Source organism: Anser brachyrhynchus, assembly GCF_964034855.1.
Source record: "Anser brachyrhynchus genome assembly, chromosome: 15".
Classification (NCBI taxonomy): domain Eukaryota; kingdom Metazoa; phylum Chordata; class Aves; order Anseriformes; family Anatidae; genus Anser; species Anser brachyrhynchus.
This window is the reverse complement of record NC_137733.1, coordinates 247,186-272,232: the sequence shown is the minus strand read 5'-3', so window position 1 is coordinate 272,232 and position 25,047 is coordinate 247,186. Positions and strand designations below refer to the sequence as shown.

The 25,047-nt window shown below is 36.3% G+C and overlaps 1 protein-coding gene across 6 annotated transcripts in view; it reads right to left on the bottom strand.

The window, feature by feature from the left end:
• The window catches only part of MRTFB (myocardin related transcription factor B), an 88,427-nt gene that overhangs the window by 25,214 nt on the left and 38,166 nt on the right, over window positions 1–25,047 (bottom strand). For 5 of the 6 annotated variants that reach the window (XM_080556929.1, XM_080556932.1, XM_080556930.1 and 2 more), the window contains 5 exons: window positions 9,265–9,330; window positions 5,556–5,611; window positions 4,892–4,967; window positions 3,749–3,910; window positions 3,031–3,215 (listed from right to left, as the gene is read on the bottom strand). In XM_080556929.1, the coding sequence (XP_080413055.1) occupies window positions 3,031–3,215; window positions 3,749–3,910; window positions 4,892–4,967; window positions 5,556–5,611; window positions 9,265–9,330 (545 nt within the window). Of the gene's footprint in view, window positions 1–3,030; window positions 3,216–3,748; window positions 3,911–4,891; window positions 4,968–5,555; window positions 5,612–9,264; window positions 9,331–13,648; window positions 13,717–25,047 lie in introns of those variants that run through there. The other variant, XM_080556934.1, reaches the window with a different exon arrangement.

Genomic DNA, 25,047 nt, shown 5'->3' with positions numbered 1-25,047 from the left:
TTACTGCAGTAGTAAGAAAAACAAGGAGAGAGTACTGAGTTGTCCATGGCCATTAAAACAACTGCACGATAACGTCCTTGGAGGACAGACAGTATCTATCTCATATATAGCTGTTTAATTTAACTTTACTTTGTACAGTAATAACTCACTATTTAGTTCTATCTTATCTTTTGTTTTTGTCTTATTTTAAAAATCGCAGCATAGTTCCCTATGCAGAGCTCTGGTTTTGCTACAAATCCTCTGGCAGTTTAAACACATAAACACATTTTCCAAAAGCATGCTTATTAAAAGGACAAGCATGAAAATAACACGAAGTGCAAAATTATGCTTCTTTTCTCCTTCGCGCAACTAAGAAAGTGATGAAGGAACCCTCTTAGGAAGTCCCCCTGGAAAAAATCCAGTACAGATTATAGTTGATCAGCAGTAACCTAAGAAGATGTATCACCCATCTATTGGTCAAATTGTAATACATCCTTAAATTTTTCAAAAATAAAATTTAATATTTGTGCCACACAAGCTAAACCAACTTGTTTTTACTGGGTACAGATGTGCATAAAATGAAGCAAGCTTAAGTGCTAAAGCTTTTGAATTTCCATCCTATTCACGCTATTAAAAGAAATACTACTGTATTTAATGGAAAATGTTTTTGCCAATTAAACAAAATTTACAACATTACTAAAATTTCTGCACTTGTATATACACCGTGTGGCATATTGGTATCAAGTACACAAAGCTGAATGCAATATTATTAAACTGATCTAATTTATAAATCACTTCACCAAGTGATTATAAATCACTTCATCACTTCACTTCATTTAGAAATCACCTAGGTGATGAAAACCTAAGTTTTTCCATCAAGGAAATTACCGAAGTGTAAATATAGTAAAACACATCAATCTAGAATATAAATAATAATTCTGTGATATTGTAGCTGCTTTTTTTTTATGCATAACAGGAAGATGGGCTTACTGGGAGAAATAGTTCAGGATCAAGGAGTTTCTTCTAGCATATGCAATTGCTCAGCAGATGTGTATTTGATTCAGTAACCAATTAAGCATTGATACAAGGCAAAATTTTTGTTACTATTAATTTCAGCACATATACACAAACTTGTGTTTGCTCTAGGCAAGTAGAACTCAAAATGTAAACAATTTGTCAGTTGTTTAGCTGTCAGTTTCAAATAACAAACAAATAAACAAATGAGCGGAGATGAATGCTGCTGAATCTTCACATGTGAATCTAGCTCAGAGAAGTCTTAAGAGTGCCTTACAGAAGATTGCACCTAGAAAATCCACACTTCTGGAGGAATCTCTATCATCATCTAACCTAACAATCCTAAGAAAAGTAGAACTGGCAATAAAAAATAGTAGTCTCTAAAAATATCTTCAAGCACTTCATAAAGGACAGGATGAGTATACACATCCATAGATCCTAACTCTTAATGTCAGTTACTATTCAATGCATATTTACTATACGTAATAATTATTGTAAGAATAACACACATAGATAGCAAGACAATGAATTGAATGCTTAATGTGTTAGTAAGATGCAAAAGAGGGGAACTAAAAATTCAAAAAAACTCAGGTGAAATATAGGAGGAGGGAGGGTGTTGTGATGTGAATTCATTAGAAAACATTCAGATTCAGTCACAAGTCAACTGGAAATTTACTTTGGTTTAGTTGCTCCGTGTCACCCACACGAGGCAAGTGCTAGATGCTATCAGACAACATGTAACAGCTCTGCTGCCTTTCCCTCCTCTGAAGTCTTAATTTGCATCTCTTTATCCAGACAAAAAATTTCGTGAAAGTTGCAGAAATCTAGTTAAAAGCAAAGACTTCACCTCTTTCAAACCGGGCTTAAGTTAGTCAGTGAATTTAAAATTATTAGCTGAGGCATGACAGAAAACAGCACAAGCTTCATCTTCTTAAGCTAAACAGTACCCTGTAAATAGATACATCCATCTCTTTATTAATGAATAAACTTAGTGATTAGTTCAAAGGTGAAGACAAAGATATGCGTGGCAAGTGCCTTGTAAGATATTCAAGAAAGCATGCAGGTAATTGACTAACCATGACTAACCAAGCATAACCATGTGCTTTCAGTAGTTAACAGAACATTAAAGAAATTCATTTGTAGCATGATGTTTGTTTCATTACCGTTTTGGCAAATTATTTTACATCAGTATTTTTATAATGTGTTTAAGGTAGAGTAGGCAATACTAATGTCCAATTCAGATCATAAAATTAAGTTTGGTTAGAATAGTTCTCTTTCAAAACTCATTTTTGGAACTCTTGTTAAAAACAGTGAAGTGTTGTTCAACTCAAGATCTCTCTCACTGTTCAGTGGACAGTAAATTTAACTTTAAAACACTAAATCAAACTTAGATTCCACGAATATACTGTTCTTTAAAACCTTATACACTTAAATGCTCTACTATAAAGACAGTATTTCATATGCCATGGCACAGTTACTTTCTTTTGCTTATAAGTTACTTAAGAAAATACTAAAAACCTCTTTGAAAAATCAACATGGAGGTTACTTTCAATGCTTAAATAGTAAATTCCTTAATAAGTATAGAACATCTATAGGAGAGAACATGTAAATTATACGGGAAATTTTATTTTTATGGACTGTCCTGGAGATAATGGAACTGACACCAACTGTTGTTGTTTCATCTAAGTATACTTCTAAAGTAAGTTCAAGACCTTGTCCAGAATGAAGACAAACATTAAGTAATCAATAACAGCTGGAGTAAACCATGGATATGATCTTTTAAGCAATTTCTGGGAAAGCCATAGCTGTCCTACTAGCCATACTGAATTTCAGTGAATTTATGGAATGGGAATTTCATCACTGCCAACAATCAAACCAGGACGCTAATTTATAAACACTTAACAGAAAAATGGAGTCCCAGACACTCCTTTGCAACAACAAAGGTATTCATTTCATATGAAACTATGCCCCATATCTATAATGCCAGACCAATAAAATACACTGTGGAGATTTTGCTTCAATATTTTAAAACTGTACCTGCGTTGAAGTAGTGGCATTTTGTGTTACTGGTGATGGTGAGTCACTTGTTTTTGGCTCACCAGGGGAAGCAGCAGAACCCTGGGATTCTTGGCTGGCTGGCTGATCTGGTGATAAAGCATCACTGCTGTCTTCATCAAAGGAATAATCATCCAAACCTTGAGGATAATTCTCTTGTCCAACTGCTAGAATGTTTACAAAGAAACAAGCAAAACAATTTATTTCTTTTTACTTATACATATTAAACTTAGACATTGGTGGCCGAATTAGTTAGTTGCTGGAAACTGATCAGTTTTCAGGACAGTCTGAGCATAATGTATTTAAGTATTAATTGTATTTTTAATAGTAATTACAGCCATATAAATCATATTAAATGAATCAATAAAACCGAATGCATAGCAGAAGTTCCTTTTAGTAAGAGACAAAAAGGTATGTTCAACATATTTGCAGTGCACACAGACAGCTATGACAGATTAATGGCCATGTTTATTTCATTATTGTTAGAATTTTTATTAAGAAGTATTTTTAGAGTATTACACTATGTATTTCTAACTTAGTTTTGAATTAAAATAGTTTTGAATAAAAAAACTATATTCAATTAAATGATGACAGTCATAATTCATGACAGAAAAATAAGAACTAGTAAACTTTTAAGTATGTTTTCTTCTAGTGAACTTTACTCTCAAGAGTTAATGTAAGCTGCGTCTCTTCTACTTGCCTATAATTGCTTCTTTAACACTGGAATCTACAGGCAGAATATTTTTTTCTACCAGCTCCATAGGGCCAGGCCTCTGAGCGATCTTCTCATTCAGATCATCTGCCAAGCGAGCTCTCTTCAGTTTCATCTGAGTGGCTTGTAGCGAAGGCTCTGCAAAGGTCTCTAAAAGATATGTTGATTTAAATACTCTGTTCCATCCCTTCCCCAGTTTCAAGACAACCAGCATTGTCTCATCTTTGCAATAACCCTTCTACTTGTATCTATCTTTATCTGTCTTTGCTACAACCATTGTACTTGTATTAAAAGCATTCAAGAATTATTTTAAAAATTCTCAAACTAATAGTAAGATTATAGATATATACTATGAATAGATGTTTTCCACCCCATTATCATGCTTTTTTTTTTTTAATAAATATAGCCTCTTCTAAAGAAGTGGTAATACTTTTGGTAAACATGTCCAAGTGTAAAGCAGGGAATATAAAATAGCAAATGCTAATTATAATCTGAAGATAGCATTTGCTGCTCTGATGTTTACCAGTGTGAGCTATGGTAAAGATTTAACTGATAACTGATTTTTCCATTAGAGAATCTTCAAAATTGTATTTCATGAAAATATGGAGATAGTCTGTCCATATGGAGATTCCTCTCTGGGTTTAGCATCCAAATGCACGTTTTGAAAGATAATGGATATTAAACTGACTTAGATTATGGTTATTTGGTAATGCCTGTATTTGGTGAGATTACGGTGAAACAGTAATCCAGCCCCATTCGTAAAAGAGACTATTGTTTCTAATGACCTGAGCAGCAAGGAAAATAACAAGGCAAGCAAAAAGTCAAGTTTATTAAAGATTGGGTGGTGTTTTTTTTGTTTTTTTTTTTTAAATGTACAAAACTGCCAGGTTATTTTAGGGTAATGAGTAGAACTTGAAGTTCTACTATACAGTTGAGAATACACTGCCACAGTTATATCTATTATACTGATTGAGAATACTGTTTACAACAGACACTGTAAAAGCAGAGAAACAGAGCATATAAACATTTAAAAATAATTCACATCAAAGCCTAATTCAGTTAGAAAGCTGAGTGTGTAGCAGAAGTTCCTTCTAACAGCAGCTGAACAGGGACATACATCTGGGTACGTACCTTCGAGGATGTGCATTCTGACCAGCTCAGACCGGTCTGGTCTGCTGCGAATCTTGTGCTTCAAAAAATTTTCAGTCTTCAAAGAAATGAAAAAATGTTACTAGTATTTATCAGAAAAAGCACAAAGAAGTTGGTACATTTGTAATTCACTGATGTCCAACAATGAATACTTGCAGTTGCAGTCAGATAGGTGGACATCTCTGTTAGAATGGGGATACTAGAGAGGATTTTGCTTTGCTATGTTTTGTTTTCTCAGTCAAGCAGTGTTAATGAATTTCTATCTTTCCAAAACAAGTTGGGAACACTTCTGGATTTGATCCCTTACCCCCCACACACTAAATCACAATGCTACAGAATAGATATTTGCTAAAGAAGCATACAACACAAGCATAATTTAACCCAAGGATCCTTTCCTTAGACTACAGGTAGATACGTGTTACAATTTGACCATAGTTTATCCTGCACACCTGTTTAATCTGTGAAGGATTAAGAAACTTCCCCTGAGATTTGACACAAGTATGTTAACAGATTCTTCTAAGATACAAGCACATATTATTACTGTAATGGTAGGATTTATTTTTTTCAAGCAATTTGAGAATTAGTATCCTGCAAACTGACTGTCCATTTTCAGATGTTAATAGCAAGTTTACAGTAAGTGGTTTACCCTGGCTCGCTCCAGGCTCTTTATCTGCTCATGGAATGCAGCTGGACTTTTCAAAGCTGTGAAGGGAAAGTAAAGGTTAAGTTACCAGGAAGTGATTTCCAAAAGAAATACTGTAGTCAGTAGGATTGTATGGCTGTTTAACACCATCTCAGATCTGTGTTTGCATCTGACCAGGCATACATTCGACTCATGACAGTTATACTCCTCTCTGTTAAATATAATTGAATATCACTCCTATACAGAACACACAGAATATATGATTTTAACAGAAATCACCACATAACAGTTAACTTTTTCACTATGTACTGGGGTCTGTTTACTGAAATGGTTCCACAGCAGAAATTTTATGAAGTGGGGTTTAGAGTACCAACACTGTTTCATTTATTCCACTGTATTACTATCCATCTATACCTCATCCTTGCTGTTGCTAGGGAGACATGAATTGTCCTTTAAGAACTATTTGTGCTGATTTTTTTTTAAGAATTTTGTAGAAGCCTTAAATGTTCAGATTTGAAAACAGGATGATCTTACATCATATATCATTTCAAAGCAATATTCAAGAAGACAGGTTGTATTCAGAAAGCCTGTTCCCTTACTATGAAAACCATGCAACAGCAGCAGAAAGCCTTTGTACTACAAAAAAAAAATGTGTACTTCTGAAATAAGAAGTAAAGTTCCAGGTAAATCGCTGGAACAGTACAGCTGGAAAGGACCTCGAGGAATCACCTAGCTCTTCTCTACCCACTCAACCCACTCTGGCAGACACTGCTGACTGACAGCCATGTGTATTGTCTTTCAAAACTTGCAGAGACAATTCCAAGGAAGATATGGCTGTGTTGCACAATTTGACTCCTCCTTCCTATGATTTAAATCCACTGCTTCTTTGCAGCACAGACATCTACCTCAGAGACGAAGCAAGCTTACTTAACAGTAAGTGGTGATTTTTATGATACACAGCCCATGTGTACAGTCCAACAGTAAGTGTATCTGTGCTTTACTACGGTAGACGAGAACATTATCCACAGAGGACAAACTCTCACTCTTCTTGATGCTTAGCAAAGAAATTGGAGTGCAGATGGTGCTATTTAATTGCTCTCACCCATAGGGCTGTATCTTGAGGAACTATGGGGGAAAGGAGAACCTTTGCAAGGTGCGGAATATCAGTTACAGCAAATAATCTTTTTCCAAGTGGGTAAGCACGTTATAGCAAGTGGTGAAAGGTAAATAATCGATAAACCTCTCCAGCTAGGAGGAAGATTTCAGTGTCCTTACTGTAATCAGTGATTGGTACTGGTCAGTGGCACACTGCACCAACCCTCGGCACGTTCTGCATGTTCTGTGCTGGTATGGCTGGGAGTACAGGTGGCCACAAACAGCAGCAGCCCTGCCATAGCAACTGAAAGCTCCTCAGCTCTGGCAGACTGTGCTCTGTGCAGGTGGTCTGCCTACAGCCCGCTATCTGCTTTAACAGCAGCTGCATGCAAAAAGCCCAGATCCTGCATTTCTTAGTGGTGTATACTAACAGCTCAAAAAGAATCTGTGCCAGTCAAAGTTTTAGAAAGCCATCCTGACACTGAGCGTGAAGTCTGCCCTAAAAACAGGAGGCTTAGAGAAGAAAGATGGCAGGCTTATTTCCTGTTTTTTTTCCTGGTTACAGTGTAACACCAACATCATCTTAGGATAGAGTCCGGAGGACATTATGGGGAATGATTCATAAATATATACATTTCTCCTTCTCTTGGAGCAGAATTAAAAGCAACCAGAAGAGCTACCATCAAGGACAAAAGTGAGCAGGATGCCAGGAGTACCCATCAGAGTCCATATCATGGGATTCAAGTCTCACCACAGATCTAGGTCCCAAAAGGGCATATACTCTGATGGAGTCTTCATTAACTGTAGGGTACAACAGAGGCTGTTATTTGGGAAAAAAACTGAAAAAGCAATGACTTGAACTTTTAACTGGAGAACAAAGCCTGGTAATTCTTCAGGTGAAGCTGAAGCAAGACCAATAGGAGGGCTCCCACTTTTTGAATGAAACTTATTCAGTTCCTGAAGATAATCAACACTACAGACCTGAGAAGGTGAAGATGCTTTAGTGAAGCAATCTGAAGCCTTATGAGTACTCGGAAACATTCAACATGAGATTAGCTTTAAGATACTGTACTTTCAAGCTAGAATTCACTGGTTCACACTGAGCTATTTATAATTATATATATTTTTAACAAGAAAAATCACTGCACAGCTGAATGTTTTCTACACTTGGATCTGTTATCTGGAGCCCGGTCTCATCCCCCACTGTCCACTTATGGATTCTCAATGTTCTCTGTGCACCTCTCATTCTAAGGCCAGGCTGCTCTCCAAAACAAGTTAGAAGACATCATACAAAACAATCAGCACAGTCACTGGGATCCCAAGTAGAGGAAACACCAAAAGATATCTAAGGGAAGGGTTAAATGCAGTTGACTTCTAGGCTACTGGATTTCTTTATTCAGGAGGACCCTCTTATGATTCCTAAATTGATTTTAGGTATCATAGTGCTGCTGAAACAACCACTATCTCTAGCAGACTGAAAGCAATAAGGGAGAATATAGATTCCGACAATAAAGTGCAATTACATGAAGCTTGCCAATTACTTTCAAAATACAAGTGCTGTGAGTTCAGACATCCAAATGTAACAAATATCCAAATTTACAAACATTATTTGCTTGTCAAAGTACTATAAACTGTAGTTAAATTCAAATGGTGGAACTGAGAGATAAAAATGGTTTACTGAATAACTGCTAAGTTCTTGCACAACTGTCAAGGATGGCAGGTATCCAGGTCAAAGAGTCAGGAGCTCAGCATTACAGAACCCTGACAGCAATCCAGCTGTATTTATGAACTTTGTGACGTTGCTGCCTTAGCAAGACACTTCACCCTAAAGGTGATCAGCAACATCTTAACTCTTCAAAGATGGCATCTAAAGGCACTCATTGAATGTCTACCAGTACATAATTTGTTTTGGAAGAGAAGAATACCAAACTCTTACACCAACTTAGATGGTTTGCCAGATGTGGAAAATAGACCAGGAACTTCTAGCAACTGGAAAAAATGTTCTAAAATGATCTTCTAAAGAAAAAAAACAAACCAACCCACAAACAAATAGCTTCTTTGTGTATTCCTGGAAATGTATTCATACTCAGTGACAGCAAGAAAGGTGAAGGCAAAAAAGGCCAATGCATAGCACCTTCTGCATTAGGTCATATGGTCCAGAGTACGATACCCAGCCGACGTCATTGCCTCATGTCCTGTAGCATCACAGCTACCGCCATACAAGATTTAACACAGAAGACGTTTCTTGGCATGCGTCATAAATTCTGTGTGTCCTTTGTTTTTGTTTTGGAACCCTTGCCATCCTACTCTTAAAAGACTGCTGGCTTTGATATTGATGTCTACTCATTCATAAAATTCAATTTATTTCAGTAAGATTAGTCATAATTTGAAAAGAGAAAATAAAATGAGATTTCTGCAAATCCTTGCATTTTCATCACAATGGCTGTTTTAACTGAATGCTCATTTAGATTACCAAAAAGATCCCACTGGTCCTTTCAAATGATAAAGCTATTTTTTAATGATTCTCAGGGAAGTGCTAATCTCCGTTATTTTACATACTGAGTTCATAATTAATACAGTATAGTAATAAAATTACTAGAAATAAAGCAAGTCTTACGTGGCATGATGCCCTGGTCCACCAGCTGTTCTCGTGTCCGTCTTTGTTGTAGCCTCAGCTGAAGTACTGAAAAAAGACAACATTTGTATGTAAACATACCTCGTAAAGTGTAAAACCAACTTTCAAAAGATGCCAAGTATTTCAACTTTAGAAATATTTTTGCTATATACATTCAGTAACCTGATAGTAACCTCTAAGACAACTATCATTAATGATCAACTGCTATTAACATAATTTGGAACAATTGCTTCCAATCCCTATTTATAATGGCTTTTGCTGCTTTTTAGTCACATCTGATAAAGGGTCTATTTCATACGTACGTCCACTCCTCCTACCGCTTAGGTCTCATAACAGGTATTAAGTATTAGATCTTTTTCTTTGTAACGCTATTATTAGATAATAGATTCCAGAGAACATAGTGAGGTATAAAGAGTTCATACCATAAACTGCAACGTGCAATGATTATAGAGCCTTTGTAAACGTGTTAAACCAATCCTACATGACTGCACTATGCTGAGATAGAGATGATGTTTGCAGGGATTTAAAAAAGAAAAGCTGTATACATTTAGTTGATCCTTATGGATTTTATTTTTAAAACATGAAGGCTTATTGTACATGTAAATCAATCAATATTGTTGAAATGCAAGGAGCTGAAGCTAGATTTTAGCTGACTTATTTAAAAAAAAAAAAAAAGGTGATACAATCAGGAAGAGTCCTTATCTCTAAACATCAGAAAATGTTGTTTTCCTGATTCAGAGACATGTTGTTATCATAATGATTTAAGGACCAAATAAAACCAATATTGTCAAATTTGGAAAAACAGGTTACAATTTCAGAGATAATTTATGTTCATTACATTTAATAAAATGTACAAACATTGTCGTTGCTACTCTAAGTATGACCAACACAACACACATTAAATACTAGACCAACAACCACACAAAAACTATGGGGAAGGGCAGGAGTGGCCCAAAACTTAGCTTGACCTGTTGAAATGATTTTAAATGTTTGGAATGAGACAAATGGATCTAAACTGATCCAGACTTTTAGTTCAGTAGACAGCATGAATTTCAACATTTAAAATATTAAGTCCTGAAAGCTACCCAGTTTAAAAAAAATAAAAATAACATATCTAGTCATAGACATAATCTTAGAAACATACTGTGTTTTGCTTTTAGAGAATACAAATCCTAGGGTTAAGGCTTAGATGAAGTGCCACTTCATGTTGTACCTTATTCAAAACAAGTCTGGTTAAAGCCTCTTAGTGTAAATAATTACAAATTGTACACGCCACAGACAGGAAAAGGAAACAGACTGAGACTTTGCTGATTAATGAGTGTCTCCCCTTGAGCTATATAATTTCAACTATTTAGGGTGAAAAGCACACCATCATCTAGAAGACAAAAATTTTCAGTCAAAGATCAGTAAATCTGAGAGATTACTTTTTTAAAAAATATTCTTCCTCTTCTTTTCCTATTTATACTGGCAACATCATCAAAAGTTAACAACATGCAGTGCATTTTTTGAGTCTGACAATACCTATTTTTAGCTATGCAAATAGGAAGAGCTACTCCTAACTGAACACAGAAATAACAGGAGTGCAAACTGAGCCCTTCCAGCTATTGCACCTCAGTAGCCTTCTCCAGGATATCACACACTCTTACTTGGGACATTGTTTATTCTGCCTTTAATTATCCCTGCTTCAGAGACAAACACAGTTTGAGATGAACAGCGTCTCACATCTGACAGGCCCAAAGAATTAGGCATTTCTGTGCAGGTGAACCACTGAAACATTTAAAACATCTTGTTTCTTTGTTATGTACTTGAATCTGCCATGATACCCATGTATAACTAAAGCCATTTCCAAGTTCTGTGCATTCACTAAAAAAGAGGACTCAACAAGGGCCTAAATTAACACCACTCATTCTATAGGGCTATTGAAGTGAGTGATGCCTTACAACACTGCATCTTTAAGCAAGCCATCGCTGTGGTAAATGATGAGTTAGTAGAATGGGTCCAGAAGAGGGCCACGAAAATGATCAAAGTGAAGGCAGGCTGAGGGAGTTGAGGTTGCTCAGCCTGGAGAAGAGAAGGCTCCGGGGAGACCTCGCAGTGGCCTACCAGTGCCTAAAGGGGGCTGCAGGAAAGCTGGGGAGGGACTCCGTGTCAGGGTGTGTAGGGATAGGACAAGGGGGAATGGCACTAAACTTAAAGAGGGTAGGTCTAGATGACATATAAAGAAAAAATTCTTTAAAATGAGGGTGCTGAGGCCCTGGCCCAGGCTACCCAGAGGAGCCGGGGGTGCCCCATCCCTGGCAGTGCCCAAGGCCAGGCTGGATGGGATTTGGACAGCCTGGGCTGGGGGAGGTGTCCCTGCCCATGGCAGGGGGGGGTTGGAATTAGATGACCTTTAAGGTCCCTTCCAACCCAAACCATTCTATGATATTGCTTAGACATAAAGGCCCCACACTTTCCAAAACTAGAGCATTTTGTTGTAAATCTTCCCAGAAAAAAAAAAAAAAAGTTTGTTTATTCTACTGTTCGCTCCCCCTTGTGGTTGTACTGATTTACACAGGACTTCATGTATAACTGTTACCCTAATGTGAAATTTCATCTCTTGTTCAAGATGCTTGGTCAAGAAAAAATACATGGAATATGCAATATTTACATTCTCAAATGCTGCCTTGATAATTTATTATGGATGTATGATTATGACATGCTGTTTCCATTGTATTTCACAAGGAAGCAAAACAAACTAATGCATTGTCCAGAACATCAAAATGAATGCAATTTCTAAAAATTAGGCTAAGGACAAACTTCATTGTTTTCAGAATTTGAAAGGAACCAGCTTATTTCCTGTTCTGCAGTACAGGAAGGATACTCCTCTGCCTTAAGCGTTACTACCAGGAATAGCAAGGCAAATCCTGAAAACAAGGGCATTATTTTCTTATGTGACACAAACATTGAGAATTTAAATACACACATTTCAGGGCTGTGCCACGGCAGTTGTGTTCAGAGTTCACAATATTGTTACACAAGAATTGCAAAGGACAGAAATGAGAGAACACAAAAGCAACAGCAGTAGAAAGTAAAGTGATGGAAAGTTATTCAAAATTTCCTGCATTCCTGTGAAAACTTAAAAATACCTGCTTTAATTTTTTGTACTTTCCAAGGAATATTAAATGGCTATAAGAAGTTAACTGAAGAATTATTTTATAATAGATTGATTGATTTATTTTTGGTCTTCCTTAATTCACGTTGCTCCATGTAAATTGTGACCTTTTCACATGGTGTCTTTTATTATGAGAGGCAAACTTGTGCTGCCTGTAGTCTTGAACCAATTAAAGAACTCAAATGGTGCTGGTGGCACACTCCTTCTATGGCTGGTTCTTAGGTTGGGCTTGGCAGCATCTTTCTTCACATCTTTCTGCAAAAAGCCGCTTGTTGTTGTTTTTTTTTTTTTTTTTTTTTTTAAGAAGAGGCCAATCTGACCCCAAAAAAACAGGGCATAATCATGTGCAAACACATTCCTATGCAACTGTACGCTCAACTTTAAAAGTCCACAAAGTTTATAAAAGTATATGTGAATTAAGAAAAATAATGTACATTACTAGCACATTATTAACGTACATCTTAGCACATTATTAGAGAAAACTGCAAGAAATGCACATTTCAATGGAAATGCATTTTAAGCATGCAGTGTAATGTTGTAATGTCACACTTCTAACCCCGGGGCTAGTTCTCTAGCATTTTTGTATTGCGGTATCACAAAGCACTGAGAAATCCACTAGCAGTTGTAGTATTTACAGGAAAACAAAACACTCTGGTACACTCTTGGTTTGGATTCTCCTGCTTGAAACTGATAGCTAGTCTTAAGACTAGATGGGCAATCCCTTTAAAACCTTAAATAAGTTTTACCTATCCAAATGACGTGAGACAATTTATAACCAGCATGCCAAGACTACTGTATTTCAGACCCAATATCTGTGGTCTTGAGTAGACTAAAACCTGAGTTTCTTCTTTCTTTGCTCATGGCTATGCTTTCTCTTACACTACTATGAAGCAGTGAAAAGGGCTGAAAAGCATGTCCTGCTCTGGGCAGGAATCACATTTATGCTATGCAGCTGTATTTAGTCCAGATTTACACCATACCTAGATTCATCTTTCCTGGAACACTAAACATACTACAAACCCAGATCGTCTATCAAACCTTTTACCTAGTTAGTTACAAGGTAATTTTGAAACACATGCTTCTTTATTGCAGGCTCAAGGTCTTCACGCAAAATTCTCTCTTCTACCATAAGTTGTGTTCAGGGTGGAGCTGATACACCTCATCGGACACAGCAAGTAAATCAACTAGTATTTCTTTGAAGAATTCCATTACCTGCAATGCAGTGAGTCAAGTAGCAAATGCAAGCAGAATTACAACCAGCATGGGAATGCTATCATTGATGTGAATCACCTACCAATACATAATAGGAAAGACATTTATTAAGAAAAAATGCATTTGTGGTATGTGGAATGCTTTTTACTTAGAAAAAAAAAATACAAGCTAAGAAATTAGTTTGACTGTTAAATTGCATAGAAAGGAGTGGAGATTTATCAGCATTTTGTTTTTTATTACTCCTAGACCTGCCTGCCCCAGATCCAGATATTGACATGACTCTCAGACTAAAGCTTTTCCATCTTTCATATGAAAAGAATCAGATTTCTATTTGGCATTCTACTGCACTAACACAGATGCTTACCACTAGGTCATGTGATTGCATTGCACAGTCTAAACATATCCTACCATCTCAGCATTTAGCAGTTATTGCATTTTAATTTTTCACTAGCAAGTTGAAAAGGCCTCATACTGCAGACTGCCAATACAATTAAGCTAATTAACTACTCCAATGCTTCTAATACATACTTCCTTGTATTCGTTTGAAACATTTTTAAAGGTTTGCCTGAGGTGCATTCAGCTGCTGAGATTTCTCTGGAAAAAAAAAATCAAAAAACCCCACAGCGTACCAAAGTCTCTGTGTCAAAGTGCTGTTTTGAACCAGCGCTAGGAATATGCAAGCTATAGTAAGGTACCATATGGCAGCACTGGTACACTGTCAGGGAGGTACACACTTAGAACACTGTAAGCCCACTGTTGTGGGCTGTTGTGACTTGTTAGGTGTGCTGCAGTTCGTGCAGCTTCCTGTTTCTGCTTTCTGCATGGTGGGAGTCAGGAACAGGGAAAGGCTCCGACTCCCTCTTACACGCAACTGCACACGGCCCTACACCACAGAAGCATCAACACAGCAAAAACATACCCAGTGGATGCGTTATTTGTATTTGTGCCTGATGGACTTTGTCAGTTCTTGAAATTAATGTAGCTTGGCCATGGCTATGATTGGCAGCATTCACACAGGAAATGCGGAAAGGAGAGACAGAAAGTAAATCTACTCAGCAAAAAATAACGCTAAGAATGTGGGTAGCTTATCTCTTATTTTCCACCTGCTTCCAACCAGTTCTTTAATGAACATTTATTTACTCCAAATGTAGATGATGGGAAATCCTGCTATATAATTTATGAATGTATTGTATCTATGGTTTGTGGCTTCAATTATGATCAGATATTTGGCTTAAGCTTTGCAGAAAGAGTGAAAAGTGATCTATATCCTCAACAATGTAGTCTTAGAAGATAGTATGTAGAGTACTATGGCAGAAGGATGAGAAAAGCTGTAAGTATGTAGCTGCACATAAACTGTATGTGCATAGATGTTAAGTTCTAGCATTTTTTGGCAGAAATATGTGTAACAAATATTTATGGTTTCTGATAATACTACTTGCACACCCATCACCTGTTAACCTACACTGGACATCACATATGTTTTTGAAGTTGTCCCATGTGTGTCTTGACCAGTCATAAAAACTGTGGATTTTGAAAGCTATCAAAATTGATGTTACTCACTCACTAAATAAATATCAGGAACGTATGTATTACATAGTCAAGAAAGGACAGCCTGTAGCATGACTAATAGGGAAGCACTGCAAGGAGAATACTGAAGAAAAGACAACTCATAAAGATAGGATCAGAAGATAATCATTGAATATTTTGACTTGATCAGAGCAAGGAGGTTCAACAGAAACAAAGCTGGATGAAAACCAGATGTTTGCTTTTGCAATCAACTCAAAAATTAAGAAGGAAAGAAAGAAGTTTGGTGTCAGATTTTTGTTGTTGTTTAAATATTGAACAATTAAATGTGTTACTAAAGAACAAAAAGTTTCTAAATAGAAATTCACTGTGAATGAAAAAAAATGTATTTTTTTAAAAATTGAAAAGCTGAAAAAAATTGTACTTTTCCAAAGCAAGCAAACCAGGAAAAAAGCTAGTATTTATACATCAACAAGATGTAAGGAACTAAAATAACTTTAGCCACATGGAGACAAAAATCAGGAAGCAGAGATGTTTCTAAGGAAGAAATGGCAATATCTTTACAAGAGTTGAATCATCTAGACAAAAGTCGAGTCAAAGAGGATATTTGACTTAGGTCTGAGTGCCAAAGCAGATGGTCATGGTACAGGCAGTAATGACCTTTATATTGTCATTATAGTTAGGCAGACTGAGCCCTACAACTGAGCAGACACGCATTTTAGACAGACTAGTATCGTTATAATGGAGATGAGCCTGTAATAGGTATAAAGGAAGGGAACTAAGAATGAAGTTTGTGAAAAGCTAGAAAGGAAATAGGAACCCACAAAGCAGCTGAAGTAACAGCCAGAATGGTATGGAAGAAGGCAGTCATGTAAACTAAATCACAAGTTTTTAATAAGGAAAATATGATGAAATTATATTCAAAGATGAATGAAAGATGTGAGAATGGAGCTCAGCTTTGCAATTTTGGCAAAGAATTGCTGATGTATTTCAGTGAGAAACTCTCTATACAATAGATTGCAGGTTAGTTTAACGTAATTAAATCTAATACAGACCTTGTTTACTATATAGAGACATAGAAATCCATATAGCAAAAGATTTCTTTAACAGTCAGTAGCACATAACAAGGTAAATCTAATAATGATGGTTGAGACAGGAGAATAGAGCTTCCAAATAACGTGAAACCTATTGAGGCATTAGACAAAGTTATTATACTGTATTTTTTGTTCAATTTATTATTGTTTTTTAATAAGCATTTACAGACAAAACAGTGACATCTGGGGAAGGGAGAATTCAAAAGACACAAGATATTATAAAACAAAGTCCCCCTGGGGGGTGCTTCTTACTCAAACATAGTATTTAACAAATTGTTCTTATCTGGCTGCACCCATTCAGCTTGTTGCCTGATTGCTTGCTTCTCACTTTCACACTTTTAAAATCAGTTACCTACATAACATCTAAAATCATAGACAGATCTCCAAAATAAAGGCCCAGAATTGACAAAGGTTTAAATATGTTAATATGCTGCAAACCTCAGTAATACCATTCCTCATTTTTAAAATGCATGTGCAAAAGAAGGGCTATGTTAACACCACTGAGCAAATATAGTCGCTAAAAGACAGAACAAATATTTTGCACTTTAAATTATCTGGCAGGAACGTCCTTTCACACCACTGCCATGCTACAGAATTGTCTTCGAACTGCTTCTGAATAAAAACCATGCACAGAGAGGTCAGCCAAACTCCTGTTTTGTCAGGGGAAGGAGGGCGTTTTGTTTTATTTTCAAGTCAGTGTATGATTTCAAAATTAACACTTTAGCACAAAGCCAAGAGATTCCAAAATGTCTGTATGTTTTCTCTGGGCACTGCAATTATCATTTAAACTTACATAGTTTATTTATTACTTAATGACAGAAAGATGATGCATAATCCTTCCTCAGAGCAAGGAGACCAGGTTATCTGACTCACAAAGTCAGTAGAAGTCTTCTGATTTCAGGGGAGCTATAGGTTTTTCACCATCTGAAAAACCACAAGTGCCAGAGGCTGGCGCTCCCAACTCTTACCATTTCTTCCCATGTTAGCATATCAGGGAACCACCAGTTCTATATCCACGGGAACGGAGAGGATGGTATAAAACGGAGAAGTCTCATCTTGAAACATATTTTCATACAGTAGTAAATTTTACCAAGTTAATGGCCTCTATTTTCAAACACTGACTACTGTTCAAGTTCACAAACACTAAGGCCTATAGAGGCCAACCAAGCAGATCCTCAACACCTCGCTATGCTGGTTTGAATGCAAGAAAGCCCAAATAAATAGGCACTTAATTAAGTATACATCCCGTTCCGTAAAAGATCCTTTGAAAGGTAAGAAATTTAGAATAGTCCGGTCAGGTCTTACTCAGTGTGAGCAGCAGAGTAAGTGAAAATTAAGTGTATTACTAAAGAGCAAACAAAGTTTGCATATGATTTGCAGCCATCACTCTGTTACAAATCTAATTTGTATCCTATAGAAAAGGTGTCTCAAAGTAGTACTATATAATCACAAGCACTGGAATGTAGAGGCCAAAAATAAATTGATAGTTGTCCAGCAGAAACAACACTATCTACACTGACTGGCAAGCTTTCACCACTGCTTCTTGTCTTGAAAAAATACCAGAACTCATACTGTGTGCAGTAATTCTAGCCCTAATTCCACATCTAACACAATTATGTATCCTATTAATTTCTAATCAAGTTTAAATTCTGTCTTTTTTACAGAGGTACTATGAAAGCATTAAAATAATTGTTGACATTTAACAATTAGAGATGAAAGACCAAATCACTGAGGTGTTCATTAGACAGTGCACAGTTCTTTAAAATGACAGCAAGAAGAAAAATCATGTACTGACTTTTCAAAAATGTTCTTTATGCAATCAACTCATTATTTCTTTCAAAGTTAAAATCCAGCCGATATGAGATATTTAAGTCCTTAAAACTGCAAGTAAAAATGGGAAAATGCCATCCCCAACATTCCTGTATACTCCCTTGGAAATTTCCAAGAGTGGTAGGAACTCCAGTGCGGGCTGCTAGGCTGGCTGCCATGGAAACAGACAGTGCTGGAAACAGGGCCGTTTCCTTTAAATTAAAATCTGTTGCACAGAAAGCCCTGATTTCTTTTTGCCAGCTTAGAACAGCTTTTACACAGCCAAAGTCTCTAACATGTTGGGCTTGAAGCACAGAGCAATAGATGTTAACAACAGATGTTCTAGCTGCACTGAAGGACTGCTGCAGAAGGTAATTCTATCTATTGTATTGTGCATATTGTAAAATACAATCCTCAGTCAGAAGTTATTTATAACTAGTTATTTGGCACCAGGACTATAAGATTAATACAAGTATAGGAGTGGCAGGGTGGCAGTACAGTAGGAGAGAGTATTATATCAGATGGCAGGTGGACTACACAAGCAATCAAAGCATCAGATTTGTATTAGAATTCTGGACTGACCTCACAACAGATTACAGAATTGCTAAAATCAAGCATCAACTACTTAACTACACACCTCTTTTCAGTTGTTACCCTTGCAACCCCAAACAGCATCTGTTCACACAAGTTTACGTGGCATTTTCTAAACAGAACGTAATTTACACTAAGTAAGGCAAAAAAAAAAAAGTAATTTACACTAAGAGGCAAAAGTTTTGCATTCTCCTGTCATAAACGTTTATCTCTGAACTCTATATGGTGTTGTGCTAAGTTTATATTAAATAACTCATTAAATGCTTCATTGAGACAAAAACAGTTAAACTTTTCAACTAATTTTAATTTTTCTGTGAATAAAAATGAAAATGTAGTAAACTGAATGCTTTATACACTAAGTAACATAAAGAACAGGTTATACAGTGTGCACATTTGAGGAAGTTTACAAAATATGGTAACTAGTTTGCACCCAGTATTACTCTTTTTGTATGTGTCCAAACCCAAAAATTTGATTATGTAGTGTTCTTTTCATTTGTAGGGCACGTCAAAGAAGGAAGAAAGGTGAGGGAAAAGCTATGAAAATATTTGCTACCTGTAATTTGTTGGAAGTGATTCTAAGTTGTACAGCATTATACACAAATGCATTAAAATTGTACACAAAATACATTAAATTTTTTGTACTCACCTCCCACCAGCCTGAAGATGTTAATATAATGTTAAATAATTTTAAATAAATAATTCAAAGAAATCTGACACTACCTAAACCTGTGAATGTGTTACTCAGGTTCAAAAACCTTCAAAATCCTCTTGTATGCCAAAGTACCATTTAAAAAACAAGTCTCTTCTATTTATTTTTACAAAAAAAATATCCTTACTCGTTCTTTCATATTTTAATGTATTTTTTTCTATTATTTTGTATGTGAATTTCTGCTAAGACTATATCCTACATAATTTAAGAAAAGTAAAACTGTCTCTTGTTCATACTCATTTTAAGCAGTTACTCAGTCATACTTCATTTCGGCATATAAATTATAGCAGTAAGACTACTGAGGGCCATTTCAGATAATCTCATCAGAGCTCTGGAGGGAAATCCTTCAGGACCTCCAAATCTTTTAAACTACACTGCAGTGATTTAAGCTTTGTCTGTGAGCCAGTAATATTGTACATATAACTGTTTCTAGAAGTAACATTATCAGACAAAGTAGAAAACAAAAAGCTAGATGGGAAAGATAGCTAGATGTAAACTTAACATTTAAAAAAAAATATGAAGCATAACTTATCATCAGTTGAGAAGCTTAAATGACAAGGAAACAGAACAGTCTGTATCATATCTTATTGCTATGGAATATGTTGCTTAGAAACAAGTCAGAACATGCAAAAGCCTCCAAACAAATTACTGAAAGGTCTGCTGGGATGAATATATACACACACATATATATATATATACGTATGTATGTATATAGATCTAAAAAGCAAAACCTGTATTTTCACAATTCTTTAAAAATGAAAAAAATCACTACCATCTCGGGTAGAAAGTCTAAATAAACTGAAGCTTTCATTTCAAGCACTTTGTAAAATTGCATATATTCAGTATATTAACAATAAGTACATATTCTAAATCTGCAATATTCCTCTGCTTAGTACAGTCTTCTGATTTTATTTTTTTAAACTTATTTGACATTTCCTCCAATACTGCTGTCAGCCAAGAAATGTACTGTCAAGGGACTCATGAAAGTTGGGTTCAAATTCTACATCTAGTACAGACTTGCTCTGTGATAGTTTGGAGCATATTACATTGAATGATGACAGATGATTTCCAGGCAAGCCCTCTTGAGAGAAGGTACTACCCTCCATTTTCCAGGCTCTTCCGAGGCACAGAAGGACCAGCAAACAAAACACATACCCAAGCAGATCATCCAGGTCACAAGATTACACGTCAGTTTAAAACAATGAAGAAGGTGGGTTTACACTTAAGTGCCTGATCGCAAACTGAGATGTAAGCTATGGCATTGTGTCAACTCTGCTACGTAAACAACATCCAATTTCTGTGGGTGCCTGCTCTGTGGATGACTCAGATTGCTTGCAGTGACAGCAAAGTCACTACATTAAAAAGAATGTCGCATTAAAAAGGCTGAGGTATATACATGCATTGTTGGATGCGTTGTGAAAGGAAAGAAAAAACCCTCCAGCACAGCAACAAAACAGACAGTGGTTTCAGAGTGTGGTTTCATATCTTAATGTGATCTAAGACCTGAATGCTGATGAAAAGACAATGAATGGTCTCTTCCTCTCTCCAACCACCGCTGTTCCTCTTGCATCAATACTGGCAAAGGTGCAGGCTGCCAGGTCAGTGCAATCTGGCTGAAAACTAAGACTACAGAAAAAAACAGTCTTCAGTGATACCGACTCACTGATCCAGCTTGCTTCAGGGTTACATAGTCACTAATACCAACATAAGGAAGAGGTTGGCAGGGATGGATGAGACTATGCCCACTTTTGGCAGCAGCAGTTTTAGGCCTAAACTCTGTGAAAGTTTTAAGAAATCTTGGCATGACTGGAATTGCCATAGCAAGTTTCCTTACAATTCCTGGTTATCCCTCATATCCTCTAACTGTATCTAGATTACATACAAAATCAAACTAATACATTGTGACCTTGGTTTATTAAAGTATTTAAGCGTGTATCTATTATAATAGTACTACCATATACTTATTGTCTGTTCAAGTGTTATACTGAAGAAAAAAAGTGGAATAAGCATTGATTTACTTGTAAGACATACAATTCTCTCATTGTCATCAAAGAAACTGTTTAGAGTAGATAAAGTTAAGAAAGTTAAGAATTTCAATACAGCCTCACAGGATCAGGATATTTGCATTTATAGTGCTTCCTTTACTAAGTCAACAGGCATACTATTTTTTCAGCATTTTACTCATCTGTGTCTTGAGAAATACATCTGATAGAATGCCACTGATGAGCGAGGACATAAAACACATCAAAAAAAAAAACAGAGCTTTTTTGAATTTTTTTTTTTTTTTTTTTTTTAATACCAGCAAAGTCCTTAAGTATTACATGCTACCACAGGAGAGCAGTAGAGGTCAAGAGTACCACCAATACGCAACATGCCATCAATAGCAGGAAATCTGTTAAAAAACAATTCTCATTCAATATTGATTTGTTGCATGGGAGGAAGGGAAGAAACCACTCCTGCCTAAATGTGGTAATCTATTAACCAGACAGCATGAAGACACTTCCAGCAAGCACCTGAGAAGTCCCTGTACTTCACTCATTCTACCCTGTATCCTGTTTCTAGCACTTACCAGTCTCCGGTTCCTCCCGAAGGCCATAAAATCGAAAAGGAATACAAATATAGGAAATAAATTATGCTTTAAGGTGGAAAAAAAAATCCTTCCTGGTTATTATTTTTTTTCCTTACAGTAACCTGCAGGCAACTAGTAACTCTGAAGCTCAGATTAATATATGAAAGATAGGACCATACTGATCTGTTTAATCAATTTTGTACTCTCTTCAACAATTTTCCTGCATGGTCATACACTCTTGCATGAGCTCAGCAATCTCTGTATCAAAACAATTTAGGGTACAAGGTAAAATTGCCAATGTTCACTTCACTCCTCAGTTAGAAACCTCATCTGTAGCCAAAACGTATTCCTAATAGACACATTGTTGATCACTACCTCTTTCTTCCTAAGCATATGCACAAAGATGTCCTGATTTCATCCAAAGCTTTTCACCTGAATTTTTAAAATATTATGGCTGCTCACTTAGCATTGGAAGTCAATGCTTTAGGAATTTCTAAAAGTTATTTAGCTATCATTGTAGAGTAAGCCTTAGAGAGGAAGTCTTTTTTATTCCTTGTTCATGCAAAAGGTAATTTGATAAGAAATCTTACTAAGAAATTAAGAAAATGTTATTAAGAAATTCTGTTTTCACAGAACAGACAATATGTAAGATTTTTTATTTTTATCTTTTTTACAAGAAAGTAGGATAAGTAAGAGGATTTCTTCCAGTGCTATCAGATACTTTAAGAGAGAGGGGGAGAGAGAGAGAGAGAAGTCATTAGCATAAGCAAAGAAAAAAAATCATCTTTGTAATGTAACCTTCCGATGCATTTAGTATTAATTTGCCGAAGTCAGTGTTGGGATTTGTGTTTCCACCAAAACTCTTCTTCCCTGTAAAGAAATACCAAGCAAAAAAAGGGCTGCACCTAACAATACTAATTGCTGAAATACGCAAACTATCATCTCAGGATTTTTATATTTATCAAATCTGTGCAAAATACATTAGGAAGCAAAGGTTATGCCACCTTCTGAATTACATAGACCTCTACATATTTCATCCAGGACTCCCCCCCCCCCCCCCCCCCCCAATTTTTTTAAAAATTTTAACCATACAGATGGTATTCGTATGTATTGTTGTTTCAGAGCAAGAAAGGGATGATGATGATTCAGGTGCTAAAATAGTCACATCTTAATTTGAATTTTAAAGAAAAAAGAGAAAGAATCCCGCCATGAGCTAATTTAATATATTCTGTAAAATGAGAAGTGTTTTAAAACTATTTATGCTGTTATCTAAATAATTTATTAAAATTAACTGCAATTGAATTTTTCTAAACCTGCAAAATACCTGAACTACATATGTATATTATAAATGGAAAAGGTGAAGGTCTGCTTTAGCTTCTCTTGTTTAAAACCAGTCACATTTGCTATGCCTTCAATAATTCATTCTACAATAAAGAAAATTCTTGGTTTTGCTTAGCTGTAGAAGGAAGAAAGGCTGGAAGAGGAGATCCTGTAGTCCATTCATACTCTCAAAAAGAGGTTCATTATTTTAATTATTAGGTTGCAAAATTCAGGAAAGATAAAAGAATTAGGAATATTCACTCGTGAAAAGTGAAAGCAGTGAATAGGTACTAAAATAGAGAAAATGAAGCAAAAATAGTGATCGTGGAAAACAATCACATATTCTTTTATGCACTGGATAAACTCCAAACAGTCATGAATTTAGACTGTACAAGTGTCCCCTAATTGTAGGTTTTTTCCTACTCTGACAGACAGTCATTATTGTAATGTACATTCTTTCAGCCACTTGCTATGTAACTGACATACTCAAAAAAGACTGAAGACAAAAATTAATGTGGTTACTTATTAGCCCACCTACAAGATCCATCATGCTACTGAATTTTTTATTTTACTTATTTCTCCCCTTTTTTCTTGGTAGTTTGCATTTGTTAGTATTTTCCCTACAATTTTTTCCAAAATTGTATGCTTATTCCTCTGTCCCTCTCCAAACTTCCTTGCCTTTCTTTGTTCCTGCTGCCCCACACAGCTTCAGAGGTCGCAGCAGCAGGTTTGAGTGAACCTGCTTGGGGTCGACAAGGCATCCACCATGAAAAAGAAACCACTGTTGGCCCTTTCTCTCAATCACTGTCTTTCAGGCAGTACCTTTGTGCTGTAAGGGAAGCAGAACTGTTATGCTCTCAGCCACAGACAGTTACATGCATCAGTGCTGTACTCATTCTCTATCTTTTTGATCAGTGTTTCTCCAGCCCTAACTTAAGAGCTAAGTAACGTGTTTTTTTTTCCTGTTTAAACAAACTGTCAGTTACTAAATTCCGTAAGGAATACAGGGTACCTTTTCACGATCTTAATTGTTATTAATTTCCAAATTAAAAACAAAACCAAACCCAGCACTGAAATTCTGAGAAAAGCATCCTGTATAGCAGGGGTAGGGGAGGAAAGCAGTCTTGTCACAAGAACGAGGAAAAAATCTCTGCATCACCAGACAACCCAATGATATCTGGAGCAAAAGCCAAGGCAGAGTGCTGGAAAAGGGGTGAAGGGATTTTGTCTGCTACAAAATACAGCTTGGTTTTGGCTCATTACAAAGTTGGAGTTTGAGTCTTGATCTGCAAAGAGCCTGGTATGTTAACATGCACCAGCTAACCAAGTGTCCTCTGCAGGGCTGGCAGCTGACCTGCAGAGGTCTCTTCCCTCTCTCCCTTAACACAGGCCAGCTAGATGAATACCTCGAGCTAGAAGGAATGAGACAACTTCCATGTCTCAGCTGTATTACTGCCACAGCCTAGCAAATACTTAAAATGTATGTTTGTCAGCCTTAAACAAAGCTCTATGTATCCTCAAACTATTGACATTTTGCAAACTAATGCTTGTAGATTGTGTCAATTTCACACACAATCTAAAAGCAATCATATACGGAGATATAAATTAATTTGATAAGCAGGTATCTGGAAAGCAGGCTCAAATCTAATGTGTCAGGGGGAGGAGGGTATTCTACAAAAGACAGTAGCTGAGAAAAGCAGTGCAGTGTTGACAATAAGATAGCAATTCATGTCTATAACGGCTTGTGGGGTTTTATTTTTAGTAGTGTTATATTTTACGATCA